The 26,503-nt window shown below is 50.1% G+C and overlaps 1 protein-coding gene and 1 long non-coding RNA gene across 3 annotated transcripts in view; one reads left to right on the top strand and one right to left on the bottom strand.

Moving 5' to 3' along the window:
* The window catches only part of LOC142865607 (uncharacterized), a 311,557-nt gene that overhangs the window by 84,772 nt on the left and 200,282 nt on the right, over window positions 1-26,503 (bottom strand). The gene's annotated exons all lie outside the window — the stretch shown is intronic.
* The window catches only part of FRMD4B (FERM domain containing 4B), a 112,497-nt gene that overhangs the window by 21,147 nt on the left and 64,847 nt on the right, over window positions 1-26,503 (top strand). For both annotated transcript variants that reach the window (XM_075998830.1, XM_075998831.1), the window contains exons 2-4: window positions 16,657-16,722; window positions 19,403-19,497; window positions 22,434-22,526. In XM_075998830.1, coding sequence (XP_075854945.1) covers window positions 16,657-16,722; window positions 19,403-19,497; window positions 22,434-22,526 — 254 coding nt within the window. The remainder of the gene's footprint in view (window positions 1-16,656; window positions 16,723-19,402; window positions 19,498-22,433; window positions 22,527-26,503) is intronic.

Here is a 26,503-nt window from a genome sequence, read left to right on the forward strand (position 1 = left end):
GGGGCTGCTGGGCGGGGTGCTTGTCCGTGTCCATCCTGTGCTGCCGCCCCCACAGAATAACTGAGACTGGGCCATTGAAAAAGGGCAGAAAAATGTACATGTCACACCCTGGAGGCCGGTCGATCCGAGGTCAGGGGCCGGCATCTGGGGAGGCCCCTCCTGCTGCGTTCTCAAGAGGCTCGAGCTGCCCAAATGCCGTGTGGGCCCTTTTTTTTATTAGGGCCTCAACCCCATGTACAAGGGAGCAGCAGCTCCCCTGGCCTCTTAAAGGCCCTGCTGCTTAATTCTGTCGTGTTGGCATGAGCTGGGTTTTGGAGGGGGTGCACGCGGGCTGCAGCAACGCACGGGAAGCGAGTTTTTCCGTGGGGTGTCCGTCCCAGAAAGCCACGGACTCTCTGGAAGGTGTTTAGGGTCTGGAGCGTGCCCTGGCTGCTCCCCTTCTGCAGCCCTTTATTCTGTTCCTCCGGGAGCAGGGACCTTTAGCCGCGGCCAGGCGTGGAGGAGGCACGTGTGCCCTCTCGGCATTTGGCCCGTGTCAGGTTGAGAGTGAGGCCACTCTGGCGGGGACCTGAAAGCAACTGCCATGTGGCTTTAGGGGGTTCATCTGCCAGCCCACAGGGACTTCACGGCAGCCAGGGCCTTTGAGTGGGAGCCACGGGACGTTGCTGGTGGTGACTGTGCACACCCCCCAAGTGCCCGCCTCAAGGAGCAAGCTCCTCTTCATTAGAATAAGGAGTGAGAAACAGCGAGGCACACGCCTGTCGTCCCAGCACCCTGGGAGGCCGAGGCAGGAGGATCGCTTGAGCTCAGGAGTTCGAGACCAGCCTGAGCAAGAGTGAGACCACTTCTGTATTAAAAATATATAGAGAGAGAAAAATTAGCCGGGCGTGGTGGCGCATGCCTGTAGTCCCAGCTACTCGGGAGGCTGAGGCAGGAGGATCGCTTGAGCCCAGGAGTTGGAGGTTGCCGTGAGCGAGGCTGACGCCACCGCACTTTAGCCTGGGCAATAGAGTGAGACTCTGTCTCGAAAAAAAAAACGGGGGGGCCTCAGTGCTTGGGGGTGAGGAGCTCTACGCTGAGGACTACGGGCCATATCTTCCTCCCTTTTTACAAATGAGGCGACTTGGGCTTAAAAAGCTAAAACCAAATGCCCCAGGCCACGTAGCCAGCGATCGCGGAGAGTGTCTTCCTTGTTCTTCCTCTGGAACCTTTCCCGGAGGCTGAGGCACCTGATTCTGGCTCTGTTCCCTTCAGCCTTGTTAGCCATACATCCAACAGCCAACGTTTTCCAGAACATTCCTGCCATCACAGAGAGATGTACCGGACACAGCTGCGAAAAACGGGCCCTTTTCAGCCTTCGCCTCTTCTGTCTCGGGGAAGTTGCTTTGAGTGACACATCTCGTGGTCTGTATAAACAAGAAAAGAGGCCGGGCGCGGTGGCTCACGCCTGTAATCCTGGCACTTTGGGAGGCCGAGGCGGGCGGATTGCTCAAGGTCAGGAGTTCGAAACCAGCCTGAGCGAGACCCCGTCTCTACCAAAAATAGAAATAAATTAATTGACCGACTAAAAATATATATACAAAAAATTAGCCGGGCATGGTGGCGCATGCCTGTCGTCCCAGCTACTCGGGAGGCTGAGGCAGGAGGATCACTGAGCCCAGGAGTCTGAGGTTGCTGTGAGCGAGGCTGACGCCACGGCACTCACTCTAGCCTGGGCAACAAAGTGAGACTCTGTCTCAAAAAAAAACAACAAAAAAAAAACAAATAAACAAGAAAAGAGAATTTCTGGCCACTTCAGCTATGGCGCGAGACACCCGCGTCCCCAAGGACATGCACGGCGATCATTTTACGTCCAGGAGCCCGGCACGGAGCAGGTGCCCAGAAAAACAAACAGACGAGGCGGTGGGGGGAAAGCGGACAAAGTGAGCAAAGTGGACAGCAGCCCCAGTTTGGTGGAAATTGGGTATTTTGTAATCGGGAGGAAGAAATGATAGAATAGAGGGATACCCGATTTGCACGGGGGTAAAAATGCACAGTTTGCCCCTGTGCGTTCGGGCTGAGAATGTTCTCGAGCGTTTGCAGAGGACGAGACGTGCCCGAGCGTGTGAGCAGCAAAGCGGAGCTCACGGGGCCGCCGCAGGGTAAAAGACGACATAGAGAAGCAAAACCGAAAGCTCTGCGGACACGTCTGCTTCTCACCCAAGAAGACGCATGGAAATCTGGGGCGAGCGGGCTCGTCGGACCCTCCGGGTTTATTTCTCTCCCCCCCCAGCCTTCAGGGCCCGTCTGCGCCCCGCCATCCGTCTCGCTTGTCTACGCGAATCCCTTCTCTCTGACATTAACAAAACTCTTCCCTGCTCTCTGGCGCACGAAATGCTCCAGGACTCTAAAGAAAAAGGTGACGACGGGCCGGGCGCGGCGGCTCACGCCTGTCATCCCAGCACTCTGGGAGGCCGAGGCGGGAGGATCGGTCGAGGTCAGGAGTTCGAGACCAGCCTGAGCAAGAGCGAGATTCCCCGTCTCTACTGTAAATAGAAAGAAATTAATCGGCCAGCTAATATATATAGAAAAAATTAGCCGGGCATGGTGGCGCATGCCTGTAGTCCCAGCTACTCGGGAGGGAGGCTGAGGCAGGAGGATCGCTTGAGGCCAGGAGTTCGAGGCCAGCCTGAGCAAGAGCGAGACCCCCGTCTCTCCTAAAAATAGAAAGAAATCAATTGGCCAACTAAAAATATATAGAAAAAATTAGCCGGGCGTGGTGGCGCATGCCTGTAGTCCCAGCTACTCGGGAGGGAGGCTGAGGCAAGAGGCTCAGTGGAGGCCAGGAGTTGGAGGCTGCTGTGAGCGAGGCTGACGCCACGGCACTCACTCTAGCCTGGACAACAAGGCAAGACTCTGTCTCAAAAAAAAAAAAAAAAAGGTGACAACGGTTAGAACGACAGTTCCCAAGCCAGGACAGCGAGGGCTTCAAATCCGGAGCAACTGCTCAGAGAGGGTGCATGGCTCGCCTGAAGTCACCAGCCACGGAGGGGCAGGACCGAGGTCTGAGCCCAGAGGTGCCCAGAGGGGCTGCTTGCCGCCCCTGCCTGCTGTGCACTGGGCGGGAGGGGGGGTTAAGAGCCGACCCCCCCAGTATCACACCCCTGCCTCGCTTCTGAATCCCAGAACGGCACGGCTCCCGGTGCGCATGCACGCGGCGCCTGCAGGCGTGCCCACCCCGAGCGCCAGCTGTTTGCAGAGCGGAACCGAGAGCAGAGCAGGGCAGGGGCGGAAGTGGGGAGAAACTTGCCGACGGGGCCCAACGCCAGGTGCTCCTCTTCGCTTGTGAATGGAAACGCTAGAAGCATCTTCGACGGGCGCTTTAAGGTCTCCGAGGCCTCCCTTAGCAGGGGGAAGGTTCCAGAAGGAGTGCAGCAGCAGCACAGCCGGAAGGGATCTGGCAATTCAGGGGCAAAGGAATAAAAAAAAAACACAGTGTAGTACACGCCTGGAACATGTACAGTGATTTTTTTAAAAAAATAAAGAAGAAGGCCGGGCACGGTGGCTCTCGCCTGTCATCCCAGCGCTCTGGGAGGCCGAGGCCGGAGGATCGCTCAAGGTCAGGAGTTCGAGACCAGCCTGAGCAAGAGGGAGACCCCCGTCTCTACCAAAAAATAGAAAGAAATTAATTGGCCAACTAAAGATATTTATAGAAAAAATTAGCCGGGCGTGGTGGCGCATGCCTGTAGTCCCAGCTACTCGGGAGGCCAAGGCAGGAGGATCGCTTGAGCCCAGGAGTTTGAGGTTGCTGTGAGCGAGGCTGACGCCACGGCACTCGCTCTATCCCAGGCAACAGAATGAGACTTTGTCTCAAAAAAAAAAAAAAAAACTGTCTGTTTGTATTAATTATGAACTCTCTAAAGAGGAGCTATTTCAGCCTTTATTTACGCAGGGACCACCAAGCACAAAGAGACTTTGGAAAGCATAGATCAGAAACACTCTAACAAGGTTGATGAAAAATCGAAACGTGAGAACCCTGACCATAAGCATGCCCTCCAAAATTAGAGTTGATTCAGCCTTCCTAATTAATGTTTGTTAATTTGTAGGATTTGTCTGCTCTGTAGGTGGCTCATATTAAGCCCAGGATTCCCACATGTTCCACCCGGTGACCAAACAGAACCTAGAGGATCTTTAAATCACTCGTAGTCCAGTTTGCTTTTGAAATCCCTTCGCCCAAGCTGCTCTTCTTGTCTTTTAAAGTTTTCGAAAGAAGCCGTACTCTTGCTCCCTCCTCCAGGGCGTTTTTCACGGGAAGAGAGAAAACTGACAGTTGGCAAAGCGGAAAGTTTGCAAACCACAGGAAGTCTGCCACTTGCATAATCACCAAAGCCAAAAATTCCCATTTTTGTACGCGGCAACCGGAGAACTAACTCCTCGTTTCTGGTTAACCTGAACTGCAGATGAGAACGAAAATCCCGCCCGTCCCCCAAGCCCAGGGGCTGTGCTTTCCAATGTCCTTGGGTATAGTCTGTGGCTTTTCCTGTTTACAGTGTCTGCGCCCTCCTATATATATATTTTTTTTTTTTTTTGACTCATCGATACTGTACCATGAACCTCTAAAAATACATGCTAACGACCGGTTTTAAGTACAGAGGATGTTTCTCTCTGCAGAGGAGCAGCAGAAATATCCCGCACGGTTTTCTGAAAATAAACACCTGACAGTCTCTTCTCTGTGCCTGCTGTGGGCTTCTCGTTGGAAAAGTGCAAAGAGAAGCCCACGGTTTCTCTGCGGTTTCTCTTCCATGCCCCCGAGTTTTCCTTCTGCCGTGACTCATGAGCCTCTTGTTGAACTTGGCTGTGGGCGAGTTATTGGGGACCTCTTGGAATCTCACCTTCCTCCCTGGGGGATGGAGGGTGGGGCTTTTGACTGCACAGGGCGGAGGCGAGAATGCAAGGGACAAATGCATGTGAAAAAGGGACAAATGCATGTGAAAAAGGGAAAAATGCATGTAAAAGGGAGAGATGCATGTACAAGCGCCTGCCCTAGGCAAGCCATGAGCAAATAGGAATTTGCATTTCATGTTGGTGACAACAAACGTGGGTTGGCCCACGCCGTGATCTGGTCACCATAATCGGACAAGATGTGAGTGGACGCCGTTGTCACTTCCCCAGCTTTGGGCATGCGGGCAGCTGAAAACGGGTGGTCTTAAGTCAGGGAAATCAGAATGTCCCCGGGGAAATCAGAATGAAACCGACCCCTCCAGTGAGTGACTCGCTGGCTCTTGCCAGGGTTTAACTGGCGGGTTGATTTTTTCGATTTAAATATGACAACTCGGTGGTTTAGGAACCCGGGAGAACTTTTTTCTTGGGAAAAACAACCATTTGGCCAACTTCCAATAACTGCTTGTTGTTATATAGCAGAATAGGACTCCACACCTCTCAAATCATTTCCACTAAGGGCAGCTCCCCCGGGCCAGGGGCAAGGTACGGCCGGGGGTGCGTGCCGGCTGCCCAGCGCAGACCCCAGCCCGCAACCGCCGCTTGGCAGAGTGTGTGTTGCTGGTGACAGGGTTGCCCCTCTGTGACCCGGAAGGAGAGTTTGGGTTCAGCATGCTTTAATACAAGAGACGAAGCTAAACGCTACTGATTTTCTTTTTTTTTTTTTTGAGACAGAGTCTCACTTTGTTGCCCAGGCTAGAGTGAGTGCCGTGGCGTCAGCCTCGCTCACAGCAACCTCAGACTCCTGGGCTCAAGTGATCCTCCTGCCTCAGCCTCCTCCCGAGTAGCTGGGACTACAGGCATGCGCCACCATGCCCGGCTCATTTTTTCTCTATATATATTAGTTGGCCAATTAATTTCTTTCCATTTATAGTAGAGACGGGGTCTCGCTCTTGCTCAGGCTGGTTTCGAACTCCTGACCTGGAGCGATCCTCCCGCCTCGGCCTCCCAGAGAGCTAGGATGACAGGCGTGAGCCACCGCGCCCGGCTGATTTTTTTTTTTTTTATCGTCCCCGTTTCTCGGGGCCAGAAAGTGAGATTGAGAGAGATGTCTCGACGTTCGGGCCACGCTCAGGGACAATGGCAGGGCCGGGACACAAATCCAAGCGTCCTGGCTCTGAACCCTGAGTGCGTCCCATTGACACCCGGGCTGGCGCCTCTTGCTGCCTCCCAGCTCCAGACTTAATAAGCTTCCTCCTTCCTTCCTTCCTTCCTTTCAAACCTGGCTATTCCTTTTCGCCAGGCCTCTGACACCAGGCTGCCACCTGACAAGGGCTTGTCTTTTGTGAGGACGCCCTCCCCGGGGAGTGGCCGCCCAGAGCTGGGGCTGCGGCGCCGACCGTCCACTTGCCGGCCGGCCTTGCTTGTTTGTCCCCCAACCTCTGCCAGGCAGACAGGAGCTAAATAAATGTCCAGAAAACGGGGACATCCCTTCCATCTCTGCTTGGGAGCCCCTTGTCAAGAGCAGAGCACTCCAATCTCAGTTCTTTCCACCAATTTCCTCATTTCTTGTGCTTCCTGGGTAAAAAGAAGGGAGTTTTTTGGTTTTTTTAATGTCAGCATATTATGGGGGTACAATTCCCTTGCACCCCCTCTCCCCCTAAGAAGTGAGTTTTGAAGTAAGTTTTGCACATGCTCAGACCTCAAATCTATTGCTGCTTTATCTATTTCAAAGTCCTTATTGTTATCTGAAAATATCTTCTTTGTTTCATTGTTAATAGTTTCTTTTCTTCTCCTTGCCTGTAGACCAGTTGTTCTCAAAAGGCATGAGTTTGTGCCCCACGGGACATTCGGTAACGTTTAATGACGTATTTAGGACTGGCGCGGTGGCTCGCGCCTGTCGTCCTGGCAGTCTGGGAGGCCGAGGCCGGAGGATCGCTCAAGGCCAGGAGTTCGAAACCAGCCTGAGCAAGAGCGAGACCCTCCCGTCTCCACTAAAAATAAAAAGAAAGTAGCTGGCCAACTAAAAATATATATAGAGAAAAAAATGAGCCGGGCACGGTGGCGGGCGCATGCCTGTCGTCCCAGCTGCTCGGGAGGAGGCTGAGGCAGGAGGATCGCTGGAGCCCAGGAGTCGGAGGCTGCCGTGAGCGAGGCTGACGCCCCGGCACTCACTCTAGCCCGGGCGACAGAGTGAGACTCTGTCTCAAAAAAAAAAAAAAAAAAAAAATCTAAACAAACAGGGACACGTCCTACCTGGCAGGGTTGGTAACAGCTTGAAAAAGGGACTGCGGACATGAAACCCTCTGCACCCGTGTGACATGCAGCAAGCGCTTAACAGGAGCTGGTGGAGCTGTCACAGGGAGACTTGGGGAGCAGTCCCCAGCGATGGGGCGCTGGGGGGACAGGCACGGTCGGGGAAGGACTGGGGGGCGGGCGGTGGCCGCAGCTGGCTCCGCGGGGAGACGTCCGTGCCAGCCTAGGCCACTCCGAGCGGGAGGGTCAACAGCCCGTGTTCGCTGGACACCCCGAGGCGACACAAAGGGCCTGTTGAGCCGGCTGGCGTCATCTGGGTGAAACAGAAACCCTCCGGCCTCTCAGCAGAGCCCAACGCCAGAATGTCCCCGATCCCCCCTCCTCCCGCTCTGCGACTCCCTCCGGACGATCTCATCTGACGGGGAGCCGAACAGCACACCTTGTTCTCGGGGCGGAAAGCTGAGGGTTTTTTTTTGTTTTTTTTTTTTGAGACAGAGTCTCGCTTTGTTGCCCGGGCTAGAGTGAGTGCCGTGGCGTCAGCCTCGCTCACAGCAACCTCAAACTCCTGGGCTCAAGCGATCCTCCTGCCTCAGCCTCCCGAGTAGATAGGACTACAGGCATGCGCCACCATGCCCGGCTCATATTTTTTTTTTTTTTTGTATATATTTAGTTGGCCAATTAATTTCTTTCTATTTATAGTAGAGACGGGGTCTCACTCTTGCTCAGGCTGGTCTCGAACTCCTGAGCTCAAACGATCCTCCCGCCTCGGCCTCCCACAGTGCTAGGATGACAGGCGTGAGCCACCGAGCCCGGCTGCTGAGGTTTTTCTATACATCAGCTTTTCTGGGCCAGGGCCAGGGAGTTGACGGCGACGTCCCTGCTTTGAGTTGTTCTCTGTCGATCTGAATCATGCGTGAGTGGGTTTCGGCGTTAACTGTGTCCGGATTCTGAGCAGTTGAGGCGTTCCTTTATTCAGCAGATATTTATATATCATAATCTTTTTTTTTTCTCTTTTTTGAGACAGAGTCTTGCCCTGTTGCCGGGGCTAGAGTGAGTGCCGTGGCGTCAGCCTAGCTCACAGCAACCTCCAACTCCTGGCCTCAAGCGATCCTCCTGCCTCAGCCTCCTCCCGAGGAGCTGGGATTACAGGCATGCGCCACCACGCCCGGCTCATTTTTCCTATATATATATTTTTAGTTGGCCAACTAATTTCTTTCTATTTTTAGTAGAGACACGGGTGTGTCTGTGGGGGGGTCTCGCTCTTGCTCAGGCTGGTCTCGAACTCCTGACCTCGAGCGATCCTCCCACCTCGGCCTCCCAGAGAGCTAGGATGGCAGGCATGAGCCACCGCGCCCGGCCTATATAGACCATTTTCTTAAAATGTGCCAGGTGCTGTTCTAGGCCCCCTGGGGGGACAAAGCAGTCAAGATGTTGGGGACAGTTTCCAACAGAGAGGGAGAAGGGATCGGCTCTGTGTGTTGAGGTCATCTCTCCGGGGGCCAGGTGGAGGGTGGACCGCCATCGGGCCAGGTCGGAGGTGTGGCACCCGGCTGGGTGGCTGGCTCTTCACTTGCAGACGGCAGGCTGCACCCCGCCTGGGCGGCAAACCCTGCAGGGCCCTCTCGTGCTGAGCTTTCAGAAAAGGGTCAAAAGGGAACCGGGTCGGGGTGGGGAGGAAGCCGCTGCTTCCTTACCAAGCTTTCACATTTCTGTGTTCAAAAGAACAACCAAAGCGAAACCAAAGCAGGCTGCAGTCTCAGTCTTTTTTCTTTTTTTTTTGTAGTTGAAGTTTCCTGTTTCTTTCCAAGCTGCCCCCAGTTGTGACGACGGGTCCTGCATGGCCCTGTCTGGAATGGCCTTTTGGTCTCTTTTTTTTGAGACAGGGTCTCACTTTGTCGCCCAGGCTAGAGTGAGTGCTATGGCCTCAGCCTCGCTCACAGCAACCTCAAACTCCTGGGCTCAAGCGATCCTCCTGCCTCAGCCTCCCTCCTGGGTAGCTGGGACGACAGGCATGCACCACCATGCCCGGCTAATTTTTTCTATATATGTATTAGTTGGCCAATTAATTTCTTTCTATTTTTAGTAGAGACGGGGTCTCACTCTTGCTCAGGCTGGTCTCGAACTCCTGACCTCGAGCGATCCTCCCGCCTCGGCCTCCCAGAGTGCTGGGATGACAGGCGTGGGCCCCTTTTGGTTTCTTACCTGCACACTCTCCTCTCTCACCTCCTGAGTCAGGGAGTGGAGAGGGGCGGGCAGGTGGTGCGAGTCTCTTAGGGACTTGAAGCCACCGTGGGCTGCCGTGCCAGGAGCCCCACGAAACCAGAGATGTGGCCGGGGTCGATTCTCACTTCCCTCCCGCTCTTCCTCATTGACCGCTGACCAGCTGGACAGAGTCTTTCCGCTGCAGCCCGCACCTGCGCTCGGGACTGACTCTGACCCGATGGGCTGCAAAGGCGGCCAGCCTCGGACCGAGGTGGGAGCCCTGATCCGGCATGCACTATCTGAACCCCCAAATGCAAGGGGCGCCACGGCGGGGCAGGTGGAGGGAAGGGCATCGAGTCTGGGCGGATGTTAAGATAGGCTTTCCTGGGCCGGGCACGGTGGCTCGCCTGTCATCCTAGCACGATGGGAGGCCGAGGCAGGAGGATCGCTTGAGCCCAGGAGTCTGAGGTTGCTGTGAGCGAGGCTGACGCCATGGCACTCTAGCCTGGGCAACACAGCGAGACTCTGTCTCAAAACAAAAGAAATTAGCTGGACAACTAAAAATATATAGAAAAAATTAGCCGGGCATGGTGGCGCATGCCTGTAGTCCCAGCTACTCGGGAGGCTGAGGCAGGAGGATGGCTTGAGCCCAGGAGTGTGAGGTTGCTGTGAGCGAGGCTGACACCACCGCACTCTAGCCCGGGCGACAGAGTGAGATTCTGTCTCAGAAAAAAAGGAGGTTTTCCAAAGGGATCATTTTTTTAAGTATATGCTTTTTCACTTGCTGTGAGCCATTGCTGCTGCTATTAGCTGCCACCAGGTAGGGGTTGGTTCTGCGATGATTCTGACGGTCTCTGTGGGGTTAAAAATGACCCAGTATGTATAATCATTATGTTCCATGTACAGCTCCTTCTAAATATGACTCTTGCTTTGCCGTTAGAAAAGAAAGCACGTGTGAGGGTTGTGCTTTAAAACAAACAATTATGTGCTTAGTTTTTTTTTGTTTTTTTCCCGTCCCCTTTGGTTGTTATAAGTATTTTTAAGAGTAAAACAAAATGGACCTGTTGGGAAAAGGTTTATTTGAATAAGATGGTATTTATTACCCGAGTCACCTCTCGTGCGTGTCTCTTGCACTCTGGCCTGGGAGTCAGAGTCCTGAGTTGTTCCCCCAGCTCTGTCATTAACTGCCTGTGTGGGTTTGGGTGACTCCACTCCTTAGCGTCCCTGTATCCGAAATGAGGGGGGGTTTAATCGATGCCTTCCGGGAAGAGTCTCTCCGTGTACAAATTCCACAGCTGTAACTCTTTCCGAGTGGAACGGTTTCTCTTTGGAAGTGAGTTTTTATGCCCACCCCATGCTGCTTTGGTTTTGCTTCTCTGTCCACTCATCTGATCCGTCATCGAGAGTGGGCTGTGGTCACTTTGTCATGTGTGCCGCGCCTGCCGTGTATGTCGATGTGGGGTTGCGTCTAGTTCTGCTGTTTATATTTATGAATGTTGTTGTTTGCAATCTCTCTAAGCTCAGCTCCCCCTGTGATACTGGAGCGCTGAGAGTACCTACCGCTTGTGAGCATCGGGGGAGGGAACATGTAAGTGCCCAGGTGCAATGCCTGCAATGCGGAAAGTACCTAGGGGTGGCGGCATAGTCTAATTACAGCGCCTGGCTGGGTACCAGGCACACAGAATCCCGTGCTTCGTTCTTTCTTTTTTTCTTTCTTTCTTTATTGAGACATAGAGTCTCGCTCTGTTGCCCCGGCTAGAGTGCCCTGGCATCAGCCTCGCTCACAGCAACCTCAAACCCCTGGGCTCAAGTGATCCTCCTGCCTCAGCCTCCTCCCGAGTAGCTGGGACTACAGGCATGCACCACCGTGCCCGGCTAATTTTTTCTATATATATTTTATTTTATTTTATTTTTTCATGGGGAAGAGATTTGCTAGACCTATATATATTTTTAGTCGTCCAGATAATGTCTTTCTATTTTTAGTACAGACTGGTCTCCTCTTGCACAGGCTGGTCTCGAACTCCTGATCTTGAGCAATCCTCCCGCCTCGGCCTCCCAGAGTGCTAGGATTGCAGGCGTGAGCCACCGGGCCTGGCCACTTCTCTTTCTTTATTTCCTCTGTATCAGCTTTGGAGAATTTTCTTGCCGAGTGCTTGTTAGCTGACTCGTTACCTTTACGTGTCATTTATATTCTTTAAAATGGGCCAGGCGCGGTGGCTCACGCCTGTCATCCTAGCACTCTGGGAGGCCGAGGCGGGAGGATCGCTCAGGGTCAGGAGTTCGAAACCAGCCTGAGCAAGGGCGAGACCCCGTCTCTACTATAAATAGAAAGAAATTAATTGGCCAACTAATACATGTATAGAAAAAATTAGCCAGGCATGGTGGCGCATGCCTGTAGTCCCAGCTACTCGGGAGGCTGAGGCAGGAGGATCGCTGGAGCCCAGGAGTCTGAGGTTGCTGTGAGCGAGGCTGACGCCACGGCACTCACTCTAGCCTGGGCGACAAAGCGAGACCCTGTCTCAAAAAAAATAAAAATAAAAACGAGAGAGAGAAAGTGATTTGTTGAAGGAATGCAGGGTGTTTCCTGCAGCTCAAAGGCAGGTGGAAGGGACTAGAAGTGACAGGAAGGGCAGGAGGCGCCCCCACAGCAACTCTACGCCTTTTCTCTCCGGCCCACGTGCTTCCTCCCGCCCCCATTGTCGCGTCCCTTGTCCCCTTCCCTCTCTCTGCAGGTGGCTTCTCCCTTCCCGCCACGTGGCCACCCATGCTCTCAGGTGCAGTTCCGGTTTCCTTGGGCTGAGGCTCTGATTGGCCCGGCCTAGGTCACGTGTCCGGCCCTGGCCCAATCAACTGAGGCCAAGCGGGGGTAGGGGGCGGACCAAAGTCCTGCAAACATGGCGGCCGCCGCCCAGGTTTGTGCGGAGACGCGGTGGGGACACCCCAACCGGAAGCCGGAAGCCAGAAGCCGTGTCCTGTCTGGAATAAAATCGCGTGTTGACGGAAGAAATATACAGACCGGCCCGGAGGGAGCCCCAGAGCACAGTGGAAAGGCAAAAAAGGAAACAAACAAACAAAAATAATGCTTTATTTAAAAAAAAAAAAAAAAATCAGAAAATAAATGTATTTTTATTATAGAACGGTAGGGTGGCTTGAACATATTTCATGAGCTATGATGACACATTCCTTCCCGGATTCATATTGTGGGGTCTTTTTGTTTTGTTTTTGTTTTGTTTTTTTTTTTTCTTTTTTATGAGTCAACGTTAGTGAGAATTTTTTTTTGTTTGTTTTTGAGCATCATTTTATCGTCTTTTCTGCACTTGGGGGCTGCTGGCTTTGCTGCATTTTTTCAGCAAAGAAGCAAAATGATGTGAACTGACACATTTAATTTCCCTCTTACTTATTTCCTCCTACAGAATATAAGAGTAGGAGGAGGGGGATGACCTTTTTATTTTTTTCTTTTCCAGTTAGTACTTTAATTCAGATTTTTGACTTGGCTTTTTTTTTGTTTGTTTGTTTTTAATTTTTCGCCCAGGTAACTGAATGAATTAACCATAAAGCCTGTACCTTGATTTGCTCATCTGTAAAATGGAGGTGTTGCCCTGTCGTAGGTTTTTTTTTTTTTTTTTTAAATTTTTTTTTTAGAGGCAGAGTCTTGCTTTGTTGCCCAGGCTAGAGTGAGTGCCGTGGCGTCAGCCTCGCTCACAGCAACCTCAAACTCCTGGGCTCAAGCCATCCCCCTGCCTCAGCCTCCCGAGTAGCTGGGACTACAGGCATGCGCCACCACGCCCGGCTAATTTTTTCTCTATATATATTAGTTGACCAATTAATTTCTTTGTATTTATAGTAAAGACGGAGTCTCACTCTTGCTCAGGCTGGTTTTGAACTCCTGACCTTGAGCGATCCACCTGCCCCGGCCTCCCAGAGAGCTGGGATGACAGGCGTGAGCCACCGCGCCCGGCCCTGTCTGTAGGTTTTGTAGCACTTTTAAGGAGGCAACGTCCATAAAGTGCATAGAACCAGCAAAGGTTTGTTCCGTTTCTCCTTGCCGCCCAAGGTGTGCATTTGACCTTGGTTTTGCAGAGGTAAGAAAGGAATCCGTGGCCATGAGACAAAGTAAAGTTTGCTTTGCTCTATTTGACTTCATAGCTCCACTTGAGTGGTTCCTGTGGGCCGAATCTCCTAATGCCATGATCCAACCAGCTGAGCTAGTTTTCAGACCCTTAGAACAATGAGTAAGTGTAATAATGAGTATTTCTCCCATTGAAAACAGGTTACGTTTATCCTACTCTGAGCCTCAGTTTCCTCATCTGTTAAAATGAGAATAACAACACCAATCCCAGAAGGTACCTGTGCAGCTCAGAAATTATAGGAAACACCCAGTGCGATGCTGAGTACACAGTTGGTGCTCACTAATAGAGGCTATTTTCTTTTAAAAGGTGGGTTTCTGGCCGGGCACGACGGCTCACGCCTGTAATCCTAACACTCTAGGAGGCCGAGGCGGGTGGATTTAGCTCAGGAGTTTGAGACTTGAGCCTGAGCAAGAGCGAGACCCCGTCTCTACTAAAAATAGGAAGAAATTAATTGGCCAACTAATATATGTAGAAAAAATGAGCCGGGCATGGTGGCGCGTGCCTGTCGTCCCAGCTACTCGGGAGGCTGAGGCAGGAGGATCGCTTGAGCCCAGGAGTGTGAGGTTGCTGTGAGCGAGGCTGACGCCACGGCACTCTAGCTTGGGGCAATGGAGTGAGACTCTGTCTCAGAAAAAAAAAAAGAGAAAGAATATATATATATATGCACACAGACACACACACACACAGATGCTCTTGTGTATCACTTTTGTATATATTCAGTTTCTGGAAAGTTACACACAAAACATATTAAGAGTACTTCATGTGTAGAATGTTCAATGTAATATGTATTAAAAGTGAAATATGTAATATGAAAATATTTTTCATATGTACACAAGTGTTTGAAGATACACATAAAAGCAGTCTGGGAGGCTTCCTCTCAAACCGACAAGATGGTGATTTATGCAGATAAAAATGGGTTGAAGAATGAGTTAATTAAGGGAGATTCTGGCATTCTGAGCACTGTTTAAACATTTTACAAAGAGTGTTTCCCAGCATTGCAATTTTAAGTGATAAAATATTAAATATAGTTGGAAATTTGTACATTGAAGAGTTCTCAGTCGTGCATCTTCACTGTGTTAGCTATGGTTGTGATTTATACTGAGGAGCAAGGGAAAAGGGCAACAGTTTCCAAAATGGAGACTCTTTCTTTCTTTCCTTCCTTTCTTTCTTTCTTTCTTTCTTTCTTTCTTTCTTTCTTTTCTTTCTTTCTTTCTTTCTTTCTTTCTTTCTTTCTTTCTTTCTTCCTTTCTTTCTTCCTTTCTTTCTTTCTTTCTTCTTTCTTTCTTTCTTTCTTTCTTTCTTTCTTTCTTTCTTTCTTTCTTTCTTTCTTTCTTTCTTTCTTTCTTCCTTTCTTTCCTTTCTTTCCTTTCTTTCCTTTCTTTCCTTTCTTTCCTTTCTTTCCTTCCTTTCCTTCCTTTCCTTCCTTTCCTTCCTTTCCTTCCCTTTCCTTTCTTTCTTTCTTTCCTTTCTTTCCTTTCTTTCCTTTCCTTCCTTTCCTTCCTTCCTTCCTTCCTTCCTTCCTTCCTTCCTTCCTTCCTTCCTTCCTTCCTTCCTTCCTTTTCTTTCTTTCTTTCTTTCTTTCTTTCTTTCTTTCTTTCTTTCTTTCTTTCTTTCTTTCTTTCTTTCTTCCTTCCTTCCTTCCTTCCTTCCTTCCTTCCTTCCTTCCTTCCTTCTTTCTTTCTTCTTTCTTTCTTTCTTTCTTTCTTTCTTTCTTTCTTCTTTCTTTCTTTCTTTCTTTCTTCCTTTCTTTCTTCCTTTCTTTCTTCCTTTCTTTCCTTTCTTTCCTTCCTTTCTTTCTTTCTTTCTTTCTTTCTTTCTTTCTTTCTTTCTTTCTTTCTTTCTTTCCTTTCTTCCTTTCTTCCTTTCTTCTTTCTTTCCTTTCTTTCCTTTCTTTCCTTTCTTTCCTTTTCTTTCCTTTCTTTCCTTTCTTTCCTTTCTTTCCTTTCTTTCCTTCCTTTCCTTCCTTTCCTTCCTTTCCTTCCTTTCCTTCCTTTCCTTCCTTTCCTTCCTTTCCTTCCTTTCCTTCCTTTCTTCCTTTCCTTCCTTTCCTTTCCTTTCCTTCCTTTCCTTCCTTTCCTTCCTTTCCTTTCCTTCCTTTCCTTCCTTCCTTCCTTCCTTCCTTCCTTCCTTCCTTCCTTCCTTCCTTCCTTCCTTCCTTTTCTTTCTTTCTTTCTTTCTTTCTTTCTTTCTTTCTTTCTTTTCTTTCTTTCTTTCTTTCTTTCTTCCTTCCTTCCTTCCTTCCTTCCTTCCTTCCTTCCTTCCTTCCTTCCTTCCTTCCTTCCTTCTTCTTTCTTTCTTTCTTTCTTTCTTTCTTTCTTTCTTTCTTCTTTCTTTCTTTCTTTCTTTCTTTCTTTCTTTCTCTCTCTCTCTCTCTCTCTCTCTCTCTCTCTCTCTCTCTCTCTCTTTCTCTCCTTCTCTCCTCTCTCCTTCCCTCCCTCCCCCTCCCTCCCTCCTTCCTCCTTCCTTCCTTCCTTTCTTCCTTCCTTCCTTCTTCTTCCCTTTCTTTCATCTTGCTATGTTGCCCAGGCTGGGGTACGGTGGCTGTTCACAGCTGCGACCATAGCGCACTGCGGCCTCGAACTCCTGGGCTCAAGAGAAAGTAGCTGGCCAACTAAAAATATGTAGAGAAAAAAATTAGGCCGGGTGCGGTGGCTCACGCCTGTAATCCTAGCACTCTGGGAGGCCGAGGCGGGAGGATCGCTCCAGGTCAGGAGTTTGGAAACCAGCCTGAGCAAGAGCGAGACCCCGTCTCTACTATAAATACAAAGAAATTAATTGGCCAGCTAAAAATATATAGAAAAATTTAGCAGGGCGTGGTGGCGCATGCCTGTAGTCCCAGCTACTCGGGAGGCTGAGGCAGGAGGATTGCTGGAGCCCAGGAGTTGGAGGTTGCTGTGAGCTAGGCTGACGCCACGGCACTCACTCTAGCCCGGGCAACAGAGTGAGACTCTGTCTCAAGAAAAATAAGTAAATAAAAATAAATGCAAGTTCATGCTGTATAATAAATCTGTGTCTAGCCACGCTGTGGATTAACTCAGCTGAAGCCATTTTTTAGGCTGAACATATCCCGTGTAAAATAAGCGACACAGCGAGTCTAGGGTTGCTTGCCAGCCCTGTCCCTGACCCGGCTCTTGCTGTCTTGTCCCCACAGATGACAGAAGGCAGGCACTGCCAGGTGCACCTCCTGGACGACAGGAGACTGGAGCTGCTGGTTCAGGTGGGTGTTGCTCAGGGGAGGGGGTATTATCCAGGTGGTTGTTTCCCAGGTAGCTTTTGCTCAGGTGGGTGTTGCACAGGTGGGTGTTGCACAGGTAGGTGTTGCACAGTGGGTGTTGCTCAGGTGGGTGTTGCACAGGTGGGTGTTGCTCAGGTGGGTGTTGACAGGTGGGTGTTGCTCAGGTGGGTGTTGCACAGGTGGGTGTTGCTCAGGTGGGTGTTGACAGGTGGGTGTTGCTCAGGTGGGTGTTGACAGGTGGGTGTTGCTCAGGTGGGTGTTGCACAGGTGGGTGTTGCTCAGGTGGGTGTTGCACAGGTGGGTGTTGCTCAGGTGGGTGTTGCTCAGGTGGGTGTTGACAGGTGGGTGTTGCCCAGGTGGGTGTTGCTCAGGTAGGTTTGCACAGGTGGGTGTTGCTCGGGTGGGTGTTATCCAGGTAGTTGTTTCCCTGAGTAGGTGTTTCCCAGGTGGGTGTTTCCCAGGTGGGTGTTTCCCAGGTGGGTGTTTCCCAGGTGGGTGTTCCTCAGGTGGGTGTTGCCCAGGTGGGTGTTGCTCAGGTGGGTGTTGCACAGGTGGGTGTTGCCCAGGTGGGTGTTGCTCAGGTGGGTGTTGCCCAGGTGGGTGTTGCCCAGGTGGGTGTTGCTCAGGTGGGTGTTGCTCAGGTGGGTGTTGCCCAGGTGGGTGTTGCCCAGGTGGGTGTTGCTCAGGTGGGTGTTGCCCAGGTGGGTGTTGCCCAGGTGGGTGTTGCTCAGGTGGGTGTTATCCAGGTAGTTGTTTCCCTGAGTAGGTGTTGCATAGGTGGGTGTTGCCCAGGTGGGTGTTGCCCAGGTGGGTGTTTCCCAGGTGGGTGTTGCCCAGGTGGGTGTTGCTCAGGAGGGTGTTTCCCAGGTGGGTGTTGCTCAGGTGGGTGTTGCCCAGGTGGGTGTTGCTCAGGTGGGTGTTATCCAGGTAGTTGTTTCCCCCCTAGTAGGTGTTGACAGGTGGGTGCTGCTCAAGCAGGTCTGCCCAGGGGGGAATCGCATACTCGGGGATCCCCATCCTGGTTCCCTCTCTGGGCCCCGGGTCTGTGTTCAGGCCGTTCCCTATCTGCGCCTCCAAGCCAGCGACTCCCATTGATTGAGGAGGGAAAGAAGGCAGCTTCAAGTCAAAACACTCGGTCCGTGCATGAGTTCCTGGTTTCAGCCCCGTGACGTGGTCTCAGAGACACTCGGTAGCCGTGTGACCCTGGGCAAATGGCTTTACTTCTCCGACCCCTTTAGGATAAAATTGGGAGCCACAGTACTTCCCCGGGAGAGTTTCTGTGCGGTGAGACCCTGCCTTCTGCCGCTCTAGCTGCATGGCGCCGTGCACGCTAAAAACCGGGAACTAGACGACCTAGCCTTCGTCACAGAGTCGGGGGTAAAATCAGGCGAGGCTGCATATGTGAGCGAGACGTCTTCGTCGCGTGTATGGTGCTGTATGAATGATCGCATTTTAGCTGTCGATGCTTCTTTTTGCAACCAACATTCTGCACCAGGAGTCCTGAGAAATTGCAGAAGTCTCTGCAGACAGACCACACCCACGCTCGAATTCCCTCTTTTGCCCGGAACTAAATTATTTTCCCTTCCAAGGCTTGTCCTAGCCCACTATTGCCTAGGCATCAATTTGAGTGAAAATAGCACAGTCAACAGTAGTTTCACCAAAGTAGACTTTTTAGTCTGGATTTCTGCCTGATTTTTTTCTTTCTTTTTTCTTTAAGTCATGTGCCTATTTTTTTTTTTTTCTTTCTTCCCTGAGAGCCAACATCCGGCCTTCAAACCATCAAGTCATTATTTCTATTAATACAATTTTTTTTTTTATTTTAGAGACAGGGTCTTGCTATGTTGCCCAGGCTGGTCTTGAACTCCTGGCCTCAAGAGATCCTCCCACCTCAGCCTCCCAAAATGCTGGGATTGCAGGCATGACCTACAATCTTATAGTAGTGCCGCATATAACCAGGCAGTGAGATGTTTAATATTCTCTGTCTTAGACACTAGCGTCATGCTACACATAAAAGAGTATTTTTTTTTTCCAAAACACCAACGTATCAGTGAGCACACTGTTACCTTAGAGGAAGAAAGTGAGGCACTCAAATGAGTTGCAAATACATGAAAATGATGGTCTCGTTGATACTCCTGTTTCCATCTTCCCTCTTTCCCACAACTCTTAGAGAATGGTCTATAGCAAATCAACCTCATGAACAAATGGGTGCAGGTATTTCAAAACAAACAAACAGGCCGGGCGCGGTGGCTCACGCCTGTCATCCTAGCTCTCTGGGAGGCCGAGGCGGGCGGATCGCTCGAGGTCAGGAGTTCAAAACCAGCCTGAACAAGAGCGAGACCCCCATCTCTAACATAAATAGAAAGAAATTAATTGGCCAACTAAAAATGTATAGAAAAAACTAGCCAGGCACGGTGGCGCATGCCTGTAGTCCCAGCTACCCGGGAGGCTGAGGCAGGAGGATCGCTTGAGCCCAGGAGTCTGAGGTTGCTGTGAGCGAGGCTGACGCCACGGCACTCACTCTAGCCTGGGCAACAAAGTGAGACTCTGTCTCAAAAAAAAACAAACAAAACAAAACAAACAAACAAAAAGATTCTTTAAACTATTTAGCAATGGAGAGAGAGGTGCAATCAAACTGCTTCTAACCAGATTTTTATTTTGACAGCCCAAACTTTTATCGAGAGAGTTGCTGGACCTGGTGGCTTCACATTTCAACCTGAAAGAAAAGGAGTACTTTGGAATAACGTTTACAGATGACTCGTAAGTGTTTTGACTGTTTCCATTTCTTCATCGTTTGCCTGGACTACCTACCTGCTGTCATCCGTGAAAAAAATACTTCTTAGGAAAAAACAAAAACAAAAACATACTTCTTGGGAAATACTTACCCAAGAACTTTCCCCTGCTTGGGGAAAAAAATACTCCAAGAATTAGAATATTGTCTTGCTTATTTAAAGGTTTTTTTTTTTTAATATAGGATTTTTTCCCCTAAGACTATTTCAAAGGAAGAAGAAAAGAAATATTGACCTTTTTAGGAACTCAAAATATTGTTTTAGGAGATTTTATAGTTTGTTATTATTATTATTATTTTTTTTTGAGACAGAGTCTCGCTCTGTTGCCCAGGCTAGAGTGAGTGCCGTGGCGTCAGCCTCGCTCACAGCAACCTCAGACTCCTGGGCTCAAGCGATCCTCCTGCCTCAGCCTCCTGAGTAGCTGGGACTACAGGCATGCGCCACCATGCCCGGCTAATTTTTCCTATATATATATTAGTTGGCCAATTCATTTCTTTCTATTTTTAGTAGAGATGGGGGTCTCACTCTTGCTCAGGCTGGTCTCGAACTCCTGACCTCGAGCAATCTGCCCGCCTCGGCCTCCCAGAGTGCCGGGATGACAGGCGTGAGCCACCGCGCCGGGCCAGTTTGTCATTCTTGATTGTAGTTCGTCTTCACACGTCTTTGACTGAGTTGTGCTTGCTAATTGAGCTGGTGTGTCCACGATGGCAATACCAGGCTGTTACTCACATCCTGGAACTGAATCCGCGTTTTGGTGTTGGCAGGAAGAACGCTGAAAGGCAAATTTGTGACTCGATCCAAAATAGGTGTGTATATATTGGCCGGGCGCGGTGGCTCACGCCTGTCGTCCCGGCACGCTGGGATGCCGAGGCAGGAGGATCCCTTGTGCTCAAGGGTTTGAGACCAGCCTGAGCAAGAGCAAGACCTCGTCTCTACTAAAAATAGAAAAATTAGCCGGGCATGCTGGTGCATGCCTGTAGTCCCAGCTACTCGGGAGGCTGAGGCAGGAGGATCGCTTGAGCCCAGGAGTTGGAGGCTGCTGTGAGCGAGGCTGACACCACGGCACTCACTCTAGCCTGGGCAACAGAGTGAGACTCTGCCTCAAAAAAAAAAAAAAAAAAAGAAGAAGAAGAAATCCTGCTAGGGCTTATGTTATGGGTAGGTCTTATTTGGGGGAAAACAAGGTAAAAATAGAAAGAAATTAATTGGCCAACGAAACATATATAGAAACAATTAGCCGGGCGTGGTGGCACGTGCCTGTCGTCCCAGCTACTCGGGAGGAGGCTGAGGCAGGAGGATCGCTTGAGCCCAGGAGTCTGAGGTTGCTGAGAGCGAGGCTGACACCACGGCACTCACTCTAGCCCGGGCGACAGAGTCAACTGTTAACAGAGTCAGAGTTAACTGGCCTAACCTTAGGCCAGTTACTTAATATCTCTGACACTCAAGTTTTCTCATCTATACACTGGACATTATAGTAGCACCTGTGTAGTAAGTACTGCGTGTAAGGCCCCTGTACGGGGTGCTAGGGTCACCTGGCTGACCAGGTAAGATGCAGAGCACATGGCACAGGCCCACGATGAAAGGGAGGGTCACACTGTTGTTCTTAGCCGTGGCAGTAGAGACTGCTCAGAAGTAGCTGAAGGAGGACAAGAGTGGGCTTCACACAATTTCAGATAACTGAAATGGGACCTGGCGGGGCAGGTGGACTTTAGATACAGGGGGGCCCAGGCAATGGCACTGCAGGCAAGAGTCATTTTGTGAGGCCGGGCGCGGTGGCTCACCCCTGCCATCCCAGCACTCTGGGAGGCCGAGGCGGGAGGATAGCTCGAGGTCAGGAGTTCGAGACCAGCCTGAGCAGGAGCGAGACCCCCGTCTCTACTAAAAACAGGAAGAAATTAATTGGCCAACTAAAAAAAAAAAAAAAAAATATATATATATATATATATATATATATAGAAACAATTAGCCGGGCATGGTGGCGCGTGCCTGTAGTCCCAGCTACTCTGGAGGAGGCTGAGGCAGGAGGATGGCTTGAGCCCAGGAGTTGGAGGCTGCTGTGAGCGAGGCTGACGCCACGGCACTCACTCTAGCCTGGGTGACAGAGCGAGACTCTGTCTCAAAATAAATAAATGAATGAATGAAAAAGCAGTGATGATGACCCACCAAAGCAAACTCAGGGTGGGGTTAGAGGCAGAGAGGGGTGGAGGCCCCAAGAGGAGGCTGGCTCCTGCCTTATGGAGCTCTGCGTGCAGGGCGGGCCTCTCACCACTAGAGGGCAGTCGCGGACCTTCAGGGCGCCATCACGGTTTCCCATCACCGTTTTTTTCTTCCTTCTCATGTTTTTTTGTTTTTTTTTTTTTTTGAGACAGAGTCTCGCTCTGTTGCCCAGGCTAGAGTGAGCGCCGTGGCGTCAGCCTCGCTCACAGCAACCTCCAACTCCTGGGCTCAAGCGATCCTCCTGCCTCAGCCTCCCAAGTAGCTGGGACTACAGGCATGCGCCACCATGCCCGGCTAATTTTTTGTATATATACTTTTAGTTGGTCAATTAATTTCTTTCTATTTTTAGTAGAGACGGGGTCTCGCTCTTGCTCAGGCTGGTTTCGAACTCCCGACCTCGAGCGATCCGCCCGCCTCGGCCTCCCAGAGTGCTAGGATGACAGGCGTGAGCCACCGCGCCCGGCCTAGAGACCATTTTTGACACGTGCAAAATGTGACATACAGTCTCGGAAACAGAAATGCTGGTTCAGAGGCGGGAGCTCTTGTGGTTTTGCTGGAAATTGCTGGACGGGTCTCGTTGCCAATTGTGGCGGGTTGTGCTTTGACCACCAGCCTGGCCGGCACTGCGTGCAAGTTACTGAGCTTCTCTGACCTCGGGTTCCAGACTTGTCCTCTGCTCTGTTCCCACAGGGGCCAGCAGGACTGGCTGCAGCTGGACCACCGGGTTCTTGACCACGACTTGCCCAGGAAACCAGGCCCGGCCATCCTGCACTTCGCCGTGAGGTATGTCTCTGTAGACGCGTCCCTCTTCATTTATCTCTTTCCGCTTTTTGTGGGTTTTTTTTTTTTTTCGTCTCTTTGAACATTTTTGGTGATCAGAGAGAATAAAAAGAGAAGGGACCTAACAAGACATTATTATGCGGAAGGGATTCTCCACTGGCTTGGTCTGGGGGCCACGTTGCCAGAGATGCTCTGGGGAGTTTTCTTGGAGCATGACGGATAGAAACATCCTTCCTCTATTGCTCAAAGCCTCTTAGATCCATTTAAAGCTGAAAAAACGTGGGTGATGTATTTTAATACCTAAGCCTGCTCCTCACTCAACGTATTTTTAGTGTTTTTATTGTTTGAAAAGATGGCAGACATTTGCTATTGTTTTTATGTAGGAATCATGTTTTCTAGAGACTTGGAAATAATTGAATTTTATGCAGTTTCATGCCTTCATTCAAATAGAAGATAAAATGCAAACAAATGCTCATAGAACGAATTATCTGAACAGTGCGGAGATCTGAGTGTTGGTTTGTTTGTTTGGAGACAGAGTCTCACTTTGTTGCCTGGGCTAGAGTGCCGTGGCGTCAGCCTCGCTCACAGCAACCTCACACTCCTGGGCTCAAGCGATCCTCTTGCCTCAGCCTCCCGAGCAGCTGGGACTACAGGCATGCGCCACCATGCCCGGCTAATTTTTTCTATATATATTTTTAGTTGGCCAATTAATTTCTTTCTATTTATAGTAGAGACGGGGGTCTCGCTCTTGCTCAGGCTGGTCTCGAACTCCTGACCTCGAGCGATCCTCCCGCCTCGGCCTCCCGGAGTGCTGGGATTGCAGGCGTGAGCCACCGCGCCCAGCCGAGATCTGAGTTTTGTTTGCGTGCAGAGGGACTGCTGAAAATAATGCACGGAGTCCCTGACTGGTTCTCTGAGCTGAAATGGAAGCATTCAGCTCAGTCGGTGATTGCCCACAGCCGGCCCATGATAGAGCTAAGTTTTTGAGCATTCATTATTCACAATCTAAGATAAATAAAATAGGAAGTCACACCCATGTTCCTCTACCTAGCTTAAGCTATAAAGTATTCCCAATTGAGCTGAAATCCTTTCATTCTGTGCCAGCCCTCTCCCCCTATTATCCTAAATTTGATGGATAATGTCATGATAAACTTTTGTTTGCTTGCTCTGAAGCCAAATATGATAAAACGAGCTAAGGTGGTAGGTTTCTTGTAAATCTAGTTTATTTTCATAAAGCTAGAGCAACCTGAAGGATGGTCCTATATTCCCAGATCATGTTAATGTATGGATGATGAAAATGTACTTTGTTTTATGCCCTGAAGGTGGAAGTTTCATGCTTTTTTTTTTTTTGAGGGGGGTGGAGCTTTTTTTTAATACTATGATGACATGACAAAATTATGTCAAATTTTACAAATGCCCTTTTTTCTTTAATTGAGTCTGCTCCATGAAATCTAAAAATTGGGGAAATTCATATAAACTTATCTTACACAGGAGCCTAAAGAAAAAAAAAAAGAAAGAAAGAAAAAGAAATTTTGAAATAAATTTTAAAAAATTGTGGGACTAAGATGTCCTACCTTTTTTTTTTTAAAAAGGATATTTTTTTGTGTGAATCAATGCTACTTGTGGACAGTTGTTGGTCTTTTCTCAGCAGATAAAGTATTGACAACCCCGAATTTATTTTTGCTTTTTTTTTTCCCCCAAAACCTGGGTTTGTGTCTATGGAAATGGAGAGAAAGAAAAACACAACTACCAAGCCAAAGGATAAATCGTATGTTAGTGATTAAGCAGGCGTCAGAGAATAGCAAAGCTTCGATCTCGTGTTATTGTAGGGAAAATGGTGCAACATAAATAAAATACACCTTTTCCCGGAGAATTGATTACCAGTGCAAACATTTCAAACTATATGAACATGTACATTGAAGAGTAAAGATCACTGTCCACCTCCTTCAGCCTTCACTTCTACTCCCATTTTGTTCCCCTTCTGCGAGAAAAATAGGCTTAAGGTGTCTGGTCACTTAGAAGTTCTAAAAAAACCTTTTTTTTTTTTTTTTTTTTTTTTTTTTTTAGGGCCGGGCGCGGTGGCTCACGCCTGTAATCCTAGCTTCTTGGGAGGCCGAGGCGGGAGGATTGCTCAAGGTCAGGAGTTCAAAACCAGCCTGAGCAAGAGTGAGACCCCGTCTCTACTATAAATAGAAAGAAATTAATTGGCCAACTAATATATATAGAAAAAATTAGCCGGGCGTGGTGGCGCATGCCTGTAGTCCCAGCTACTTGGGAGGCTGAGGCAGGAGGATTGCTTGAGCCCAGGAGTCTGAGGTTGCTGTGAGCGAGGCTGACGCCACAGCACTCACTCTAGCCTGGGCAACAAAGCGAGACTCTGTCTCAAAAAAAAAAAAATAATAATAATAATAATAATAAAAAAACAAAAAACTTTTTTTGTTTGTTTTTTGACTTGGAGATCTTTCCTTGGATTATATAAACAATGCATTTCTTTGTGCTTCCATAATTCAGCTGCCCAGTGTCCAATTAAAGCACTTTGGCTGTTTCCAGTTATTTATATTAAAATTTTAAGCTGCAGATAGCAAACAGCCTTATGCACGAGGTGTAGACTTTTCCGTGTAGCAGCTCCTCAGCACGATGCCTTCCGAGCGTCTAACCAGCGCCATTTATTTGGTGACCAGACTTGTGTGCTCGTTCTTCGACAGCTCGTATCTGGTCTATTTTGGGTCTCAAAACCCCGGAGGAGAAAGCCCTGGCGTCCCTTGCATCCAGTCATGCCCGGGGCCCCTCTGTCTCTTTCCCAGCGGCGTCCTGGGGTGCCAGGGTCAGCCTGGTGCCTGTGGGCGAGTCTCAGCACGCACTCAGACCTGTCACCCCCACAGCCCCGTAGTCGCTGGGCGTGACTGTCCCTCAACTACTGGCACCTTTGGAAACCCCTTATCCAGTTTTTTTTTTTGTTTTTTTTTTGTTTGTTTGTTTTTTGAGACAGAGTCTCGCTCTGTTGCCCGGGCTAGAGTGAGTGCCGTGGCGTCAGCCTCGCTCACAGCAACCTCAGACTCCTGGGCTCAAGTGATCCTCCTGCCTCAGCCTCCCGAGTAGCTGGGACTACAGGCATGCACCACCATGCCCGGCTAATTATTTATATATATATTAGTTGGCCAATTAATTTCTTTCTATTTATAGTAGAGACGGGGTCTCGCTCAGGCTGGTTTTGAACTCCTGACCTTGAGCAATCCTCCCGCCTCGGCCTCCCAGAGTGCTAGGGTTACAAGCGTGAGCCACCGCGCCCGGCCCCCCTATCCAGTTTTTAATCATTCGCTTTAATTCCTGCCCCCAGCAGCCCAGTGAGGCCACAGCGGTCTCTGCTGCTGTTCCAAGTTGTCGCCAAGAGCCAGGCACGGTCCTCAGCCCGAGGAACGGGCCGCCCCCACGGGGAGGGTCCCTGGTCTCCCATGCCTGGAAATGGCTCACCCGTGGGCAACACACTCAGCCCCACGGGCACCGAGCCGCCGGCACTTTTGACCTGGTGGCCTCGGTTGCCTCCGGCATCTTGAGACCAAGAACAGACCAGATATGAGCTGTCACAGAACGGGCACACAAGTCTGGCCACTAAATAAATGGCACTGGGCCGGGCGCCGTGGCTCACGCCTGTCATCCTAAGCTCTCTGGGAGGCCGAGGCGGGCGGATCGCTCGAGGTCAGGAGTTCGAGACCAGCCTGAGCAAGAGCGAGACCCCGGCTCTACCAAAAATAGAAAGAAATTAATCGACCAACTAAAAATATATATATACAGAAAAAAATTAGCTGGGCATGGTGGCGCGTGCCTGTAGTCCCAGCTACTGGGGAGGCTGAGGCAGGAGGATCGCTTGAGCCCAGGAGTTGGAGGTTGCTGTGAGCGAGGCTGACGCCACGGCACTCACTCTAGCCCGGGTGACAAAGCGAGACTCTGTCTCAAAAAAAAAAAGGGGGAAGTGAAGCGCA

This window comes from Microcebus murinus, chromosome 30 (genome assembly GCF_040939455.1).
Source record: "Microcebus murinus isolate Inina chromosome 30, M.murinus_Inina_mat1.0, whole genome shotgun sequence".
NCBI lineage: Eukaryota > Metazoa > Chordata > Mammalia > Primates > Cheirogaleidae > Microcebus > Microcebus murinus.